Consider the following 8,414-nt stretch of genomic DNA (forward strand, 5'->3'; position numbering starts at 1 on the left):
TTTAAGTGATATGATGTAACTTAGCATGCATATGTGCCTTCATGCTTATGTGCACATGTATCCGACCCAACATGACCACACTAGGACAAGATTGGGCTACTAAATGTCAAAAAAAAAAAAGGCGTCAACGAGCAGTATGGTCCTGTACGTTTTTTACCCAAGAGAGTAAATGTACAGTATGGTCCTGTACGAGCACTCTCTAAGCACTGAAAACAGGGTGGGGATCTCTTATTTCCAAAATTGCAACTTTCTTCCTTTATTATACCCTCCCAAATAGTGAAAAGTGTGGATCTTCGTTGAGTATCAGCATATGATCTTCACGTTTTGTCAAGATTCTTCATGAGATGGCCCATATATTATTAAATCTTTGTTACATAAAAACAATACGATTTGATTCCACATCCTTAATTGGTAAAGCATATGCAAGATGAACGTGTAATTAAACATTATCTTTGATGAACTAAGACAGTATATAAAGGAAAATTCCCACCACAATCTCATGGTCACAATCACTAATTTTAGTGCCCAATATGTGGAATTATCTTGATGAAGAAGACTGCAGATCTTGCTAGGATGTATTGTATAATATGGGAAACATCACAGTTGCCACCTCAAAGTTTTTAGAAAAGAAATTGTTAATAGACCTGTTGGTAAATTTTTAACTTGCATGAAAGATGGAATTTGTATGCATCACAGGATTATTTTAGGGAAAATATCATTTAAGGGGTGAAAACCCCTTACAAAATTATTGAAGGCGTGAAAATATCCTAATCGACATCAGCTGTTGGGTTCATTTTCTTTTTTTCATTTAGGTACATCCTCCAAGAATATTTTAAAATTACCCTAATTGCCCTTGTTTAGGGTTCAATTTCTTCAATGAACAGGGACACTTTCAGTAATTAGACCCACTGTGGACGAGCGGGTACTCCTGTCATTTGGTTGGGTCCTTTTATAGGAACGTTTAGGCCTGAATTTTCAATGTGCAAACCAATTAACCAATATTTCACGGTCGGTTTCTGTAACAGTGTCTTATGAAAATAGGAGAAAGTACACAATGAGATGAGTCAACATCATCCCAATCCTTCATATGTGAAAGGGGGCGGATGGGATATGTCGCTCCTCCGCTCAATGTTTGAAGAAATTTTTTCGGGGTAACCCAGCCGTCCGATTTCACATATGACAACTTCAAGTTTTGTTGAACCATTCCAAAAGAGATTGCTCGTAACAAATGTCTAGTTTCTCTAATACTTTTAAGCTGTGTCAACAATTCCTATATATTCATTTCATGAAAGGAAATATGGATGGGTAGGCTGCTTGGATTTACCACTAGAACACAGAACTGATAAGGTGGAACTCCTGAGAAATGGGCATGGGCATGCCTAATAGTGAAGTATATTAGCTCAGTAGATTTCTTTTCTTTTGACCAGTGAAGCCTCATTCTGTATATAGAGTGCAAATATAAAAGTGAAATTGGGAGGCAGTGAAGCACTTAACAATAGTTGTAATTCTTGTCCCATGTTGGATTGGACCGGACTGGCTGATCCAACTAGTCAGATTTCTCATTGATGCCTTACCTTGGCTGGTCCAACTAGTCAGATTTCTCATTGATGCCTTACCTAGTATAGTCTCGAGCAAAACTTGATTTGGTTGAAAATCAATGAATATGAATATTTGACAGGTTATGGCCGCTTGGATTGACCTTTTTTTACTGCTTAAACTGACTAAACAAGGTTGAAATATATATATATATATATATCCTTTATTGATTCGCCTGGCTGTCAAACTAATTGTGATTAGACTTGACCCCAACCAGTTTTGTTGATAACATTTGGTCAATTTTAGACAGCCCACATAAACATTCCTGCATCACTCTTCAAAGACAACCCATATGGATATACCTCTCTCTCTCTCTCTCTCTCTCTCTCTCTCTCTCTCTCTCTCTCTCTCAAGAGTAAGAATTTTTCTATGTTGGGTGGTTTTTCTGCTATGGGAGAAGTTGGCGTAGATGGCACAAGTCAGAAGAAAAACAAATGTTGTCTTATGAGAAAAGGTAGGAGTTGGAATGCATTTCTCCGAGGGCAAGAAAAGGGTTTCGGAACATTCAAATTCAAGACCTTTAGGATAATCATTTTTTTCTCATGGAATAAGATTCCAATATTTATTTTTCCTTTTATGCAACCTATGGCCTATTTGTCTAGCAATAACATGGTGTTCCTCACAAGAGATAATATGGTGTGGCATTAAAGGGAGCACAAACACCGCACACACACACGCACACACAGCTTATTTCTTCTCTTTTCTACATGTCATATTTGTTTCTTCATGTTCTCATACTTCAGTTTGCTGCATTAAGAATCTTCTCCAATTGTTCATTACTGGTTTACATAAGAAAGCTTTTTGATCTTAATAACAAGATTGGATCTCCCTACAGCTGTTCCTTTACTTTATTTGCAACTTTGCATCATTGTACATGTAGAGCTATTTTAAGCCTTCTACAACTATATCTTAAAACCCATGGGCTTTGCACATGGGAATCCTAACAACTGAAATAGAAGATTCCCCCTAGATACACTTCTATGATGAAATTTTAGCACTGATTTTGTACATAACAAAACTATGGAAGATTACAATCAATTGAAGTATGATTATTAGCTATGTCCAGCTTGGTTCTTCAGAGGCTCCACATTTTCATCTACCTTAGGCCTTGTGTTCATGATTACCTAAGGAAATCATGAGACAATGCCCCCGATAAGAAAAACAGGATAGACATGCAAGCAGAGAGAGACAGAGAGTCGTATGGAAGGACATACCTTCCTTAGCATAGTGTTCTCATTGATCAAGGTCGATATTTTCTCCTCCAGTTTGGCATTCATATCCTGCAATTCAATGGCTTTGGATTCTAGCTCGGTCATGTAAACTTTCTTTCTCTCCCGTGCTTGTTGTGCAGAGACCCTATTTCTCAGCAACCTACTGCGACAACAGATGGCCATCCATAATCATAAATCACATCTGAACAAAAGAATTAAGGAATAAAACAGAGAGATGTGCATATTTTATATTTGGAAAGTGCAAACAAGCTAGATTGATGCAGCACTAACATGTTCAAATATCATAAAAAACTTACAGGTCCTCATTAGAAAGTTGTAAAGAAAATGCCTTTTCAAGCCTATAAATCGCTCATGCCCTCTTTGAACTTATCCCTCACATAGAAATAAAATACAAACAACATAAAACATAGCATAAGCACTTTGCAACAGAAGCCACAAAGATTATAAAAAGAAATATGCTGGCTGACTAATATTCAGGAAATTAAAAAAAAAAGAAATTAGTCAACCTAGAGAGAGATCACTAGACAATATGCTTATACTCCCACCACACACCTCAAATCATATTTGTATAACAATTACGCAAAATAAACACAGAGTTCCATTAAGCACAACCCATAGCACTAGGTTACTGGAGACTTCTATAAAATCTTTTAAATGCAAAACTGGTCCCGCACCCTCACACTTTCACCTTCACACAAACAAACATGAAAACGAGAGTGCAGATTAGCAAAGAAAATTGCATTTATATCCCACATCATACAATATTTGTATTAAATTTATTCAAAACAACCATCGTGTTCCATTAAGCACAACCCATAGCACTAGTTTGCTGGAAATTTCTCAAAAATCTTTTAAATGATAAATTGGTCCTTCACTCTCACACTTTCACCTTCATATAAACATGAAAACGGGATTGCAGAATAGCATTTCTTCTCTTTTGTTGCATCAAAATAATGGAAGAATGAACCTAGAAGATATTGGATGGGGCAGAAAAATCCAAAGGAAACAATTAGTGGGTAACAAGCAAGTACTATGGGACTAATGGGCAATTCTGCAATTCCCTCTCAAGGATTACGGGAAATTTCTAAGGAACAATGTGCAGAGAATTTTTTCTCCATAGAATGGGCAAATTTTCCAAAATTTCCATTATAAAAAAAAAGTTGCAGGAAAGAAGCTTCTTGCTGTCATTTCAGAAACCCCTCAATTTTGGACTGGAGTATTATTGACACCGAGCGACTACAAGACGCATTTCTCAAGTGTGAAAGAAGTACATAGAGGGAAATGGAATTGTTCCAAAAGTGAACAACTGATGAACTCACTCTCAAACAGAATTGGAAAAGCCTTCAATGTAAAGAGAAAGGCTTCCCATACCATCACTCGTATAAATGCTTTGTGGCCTACACATACAAAATTTCACATGTATACTTCATGAAGCTAACTTCTCTGACATTTAAATTTGAGATATCACATTTCACCAACTTTAGTACTGTATCAAAGGGATCAAAATCAGCTGGGTTTTAAATGAAATTTGGAAGGCAATTTTATATTTGAGTGCAATTTAGAAGCCACATATCAATTACTTAAGGTCAAAACTACCAGAGGAATTATTGTATCCAGCCAGAAAATGAATACATCAGCAGAATCAGCCCACAAAGCAACAATAGAAAGAACCATCTCAATGATGATATTCATGATTTGCAAAAAAAATTATAAAGAAATACCCAATAGAAAAAACATTCAGCCAAACTGGATAAAGACCAATGTTCAAAAAGAACCATGGTAATATAACGGTAATGGCAGGACATTATCTAAATTTCCCTTTCCATCTGCCATTATTACCATTGTGATACTATTATAACAGTGACAGAGAACAACTCTTGGCTGTTCTTATTGTAAATAACATTATTTTAAATCTTGGTTAAGTTGCAAACTATTTCATGAATTAAGTCCTTTCACTTAAAAGATACACTATGCTGAGATTGTATTTGTTCCTTATGGATCAACGTTGCGGATAAAAACTCCTATGAGTTGGTAAAACCATTCATAATAATGTGACTATCTGGAGTTCATTATCAATGGCTTTCCCTGTCGCAATTGTCCATTGCTTCCATGTCAAATTTAGTTGTTTTAACTGGCATATAGATAATCTAACAAGTTTGAAAAGCAATAGGTTTGAAAGCTTGAGACTGGCTAGAAATCACATGCAAGATCTGCCAATCAAATAAGCAATGCTGGTAGGAACACACTAAGAAAATGCAGTGAAGAGGCTGACAAACTTTTCATTTATGCTCATAAGAGAACATCCAATGGCAGACACAATAAAGCACTATCAATTGTTCCTCCTTGACGGCAGTCTTACTTTTCAGATAGAACTCTGGCATCTTTCTTTGGAAACATTTAACCACTAGTGGACTCTGGCCTTTAGGCTGTTCACTCCTTTTTGTGACTTTTATGACCGAGAAGCTTTTATAATTTAGATTTAGTAGTTATTGGGGATGTTTCACAACCTAAAGCCTTTAACACTAAAGATTCTGCCAAAGGTAAAGCTTTTGTTGTTTTTTTTTTAGGGCCAAATTTTAAGCATTAAACTACAATCTGATGGCAAGAATCTTTATAGAAGATGATAGATGGTGGGTAGCAGTTGGTAGTCAAACAGTGACTGAAAGAAACCATTGCAATTTCTCAGAGAGTGACTAAGTTTCTATGGCCTATAAAGTCAATTGTTTTCCTTATACTGCCTTTTCATATTTCTAGTAAAAATATATATCCTTATCGTCTGTCTCCAATTATAATAGCAACACTGTCCATGTAATGTAACATGGCATTGTCATAGAATGTCCAACCATGTCACCAAAGAGCAAATGTCAGTCTAGGGGGAAGGCATCACAAGGTCCTGGGGTGGTTGGGGCTACCTTAGACAGAAGATGGGGTTCTCGTGAGTCCCAAAACCACCATTCGACAGCCCAAAAAGAAGGAATGTCCATTTTAAACAAGCTGAAATTGAGCCTCTCTTTAGAAATAATTCCTTGGTATCTATGATAAAAAAAGTCTAACACACCGTCCTTCCCCCACCAATGCACACTTCCCAAGAAGCCTAGACAGAAACTACTACATTCCTCATTTTCGCATAGGAAACTCAACACCTTCTAATCTACTAGAATTCAGAGGTTCCTTTCATTTACAATTGGGAGTTCATGCCCTGCCCTTATCTCCACACCCTGGAGGGAATTCTACCATTTCAAGCAGTGTAAAAACTTGGCGAGTCTAACTTGGATTTGCCAAAGTCTTGGAACCGGCACATTGCCGGTTGGCGAGTCTGACTTGGACTTGCCAAAGCCTTGGCATGGGCACCTTGCTGGTTCCAAATGACCGACTTGGATAACCTGCGTTTTAACCATGTCTTACTAAGTGTTGACCAAGTGTGTACAGCTCTTAAAAAGGAACAGTAATTTTGGTGGGAGTCATGACCAAGTCAGAACCTTGCCATGGTGAGTTCCTCAGGTTCCACGTTTTCGGACATTGATAAGAAGTATAAATATAAATTTATACAAAGTAGGGAAATGCAGAAGGCGAATTAGAGAGAAAAAGAGAACTTGATGTCAACTAGAATGCTATCAATACAAGTCCAAAGAATTATGGCAGAGAGATTCATAAACAGTAGAAAAATATTTATGTACAACAGCAAGAAAGCAGTGAAACAGGGTTGAAATGCCAATAAATGCAGATTCTAAATATTTGAGTTTCAAAAAACACAAGAATATACTGGAGATTCTCGCATGATTTTGATGATGACAACACAGTTTTTTTAACAACCTCATACTAAAGTTAACGCATCAATCCCTACTTTCAACTAGAAGTTCATATGTGCCTAATGCATATTAGTCCCCAAAAAACATTACAAATTAACTACACTACCCCAAATTACCAATCAAAGTGGCAGAAATGTGGATGCGCAAAAACCCTTTATATTTGGATATTTTTGGCAATCAATACACGAGCAACGATAACGAAGAGTTATAAAGAGAAAACCTCTTTAATCTTCTGTACTCTCTATCAGCAGGGTTACGGCTCCTTTTGCGCTGACTAATCTTGTTTTGTTGGACTTCTACCTTTGCAACACCAGACTCATTTGCAGGAGCTTCCATGTCAGGAACGGTGAAGATATCCTCATCACTTTCCTCTGCATGTAGATCTCAAAAAAATCAAACTGGATGTGTATGAAGAAGGCCTGATGTTAGAATAAGATAAAGAAAACCCAAAGGAAGCAAGACTTGATAAAATTATCACATATATATAAGATAGAAAAAACAAAATTCAAAAGACCAAAATCTTAGTCAAAGAAGACAAATAATAATTTCAAAGGAAGAAACCAAGTCAGTAACCTGAACATAGTGGAAACATGAAACCCAAGAACAAAACCATAGCCGATACCCTAGAATGAAAGAAACCCTAGAACCATAAAACCAAAACTAATTGATACGCCACAGAGAAACCCTATTCCAAATGAGAAAGAAATGCCTTAAACAAACCATGATTTCATCTGAACAGATCTCTGATAAATGCCTCTGGATGAAAAGAAACCCTAACAATCTGGACTGACAAAACCACTGAGATCATAAGAAAAAAAAAACCAATGTGACAAAGTGCGAAAAGTTTATGACCACTGACCAACTTTGCTCTTTGTAGAGAGAGGGAGAGAAGCCACCAAAGAAGAGCTCTGATTATTGCCTTGGGCCATTTGTGAATCGGGAAGCGGCATTTTTGCTGGAATGTTGGTTGGAAATTAGGGCAGCGGTCACCTGAAAAATGGAGAATGCAGTTTGAAGGAGAAGAATGGTAAAAAAGAGGCATTTGATTTTTTTTTTTGTGGGCAAAGATCTACTGGTTAAGCAAGCAAATACGTGGAAGCCTTAGCGCTACTGGTTTTCACTTTGTCATCAGTTTCATATATTTGTACAGATAACGGTCCTGAATGGTAGTTTCCTCCCCGCCAATTCTTTTTCGAAAACTCTTACAGCATGTTTGGCAGGGCATTAAACGCATTTAGGTCTTTCTTCTTGTAATTTTTTTCAAAAGGCACCTATGAAGTTTGGGAAAGCTACATAGTTTTTGTGTGGCCCTGACAACATATGAATTATATATGGCCATACTTTTCTTTTCAGCCATTTGATCTAAATCGATAGCTAGGATTGCTCGTCACAATATTACATCAAAACAATATTTGACTTTTAATTTTATTTTACAAAAACTTTTTGACTGAAGTTTGGGGTGTCTCATTTCCTTCTTGGGGGGGCACCTAGCAAATATATATATATATATATATATATATATATATATATATATATATATATATATATATATATATATATATATATATATAAAAGCAATGATTTCATGCAACCGTTATGTAGTAATATGACGCAACAACCTTAAAATACCATCTTATGGCCATTTGTTTGATTCAAAATTTATACACTCTTTTCATTCTAATGAACAATCACAAAAAAAAAAAAAAATTAAAAACACAACCTAGAAAGTATTTTTTTAGTCCAATTAACATAACCAGTCTATTTTGGTGAGATGATT

The 8,414-nt window shown here is 36.3% G+C and overlaps 1 protein-coding gene across 4 annotated transcripts; it reads right to left on the minus strand.

Moving 5' to 3' along the window:
- Positions 1–2,379: 2,379 nt before the first annotated feature.
- Positions 2,380–7,914, minus strand: HYH (HY5-homolog). Of its 4 annotated transcripts, none has more exons than XM_088859625.1 (5): positions 7,497–7,756; positions 7,358–7,418; positions 6,858–7,008; positions 2,811–2,967; positions 2,380–2,720 (listed from the first exon to the last, which is right to left on the minus strand). In XM_088859625.1, the coding sequence occupies exons 3-5, from the start codon at positions 6,971–6,973 to the stop codon at positions 2,649–2,651; spliced, it is 345 nt and encodes a 114-aa protein (XP_088715751.1). In that variant the 5' UTR covers positions 6,974–7,008; positions 7,358–7,418; positions 7,497–7,756; the 3' UTR covers positions 2,380–2,648. The 4 variants fall into 4 exon arrangements, with proteins under 4 accessions (XP_088715751.1, XP_088715750.1, XP_006840399.1 ...); XM_088859624.1 differs by having other exon boundaries at positions 2,811–2,970; positions 7,497–7,681; XM_006840336.4 differs by lacking the exon at positions 7,358–7,418 and having other exon boundaries at positions 7,497–7,914.
- Between the last annotated feature and the right edge of the window lie 500 nt (positions 7,915–8,414).

Source organism: Amborella trichopoda, chromosome 2 (genome assembly GCF_054954075.1).
Source record: "Amborella trichopoda isolate Santa Cruz 75 chromosome 2, AtrichopodaSantaCruz75HAP2 v2.0, whole genome shotgun sequence".
NCBI lineage: Eukaryota > Viridiplantae > Streptophyta > Magnoliopsida > Amborellales > Amborellaceae > Amborella > Amborella trichopoda.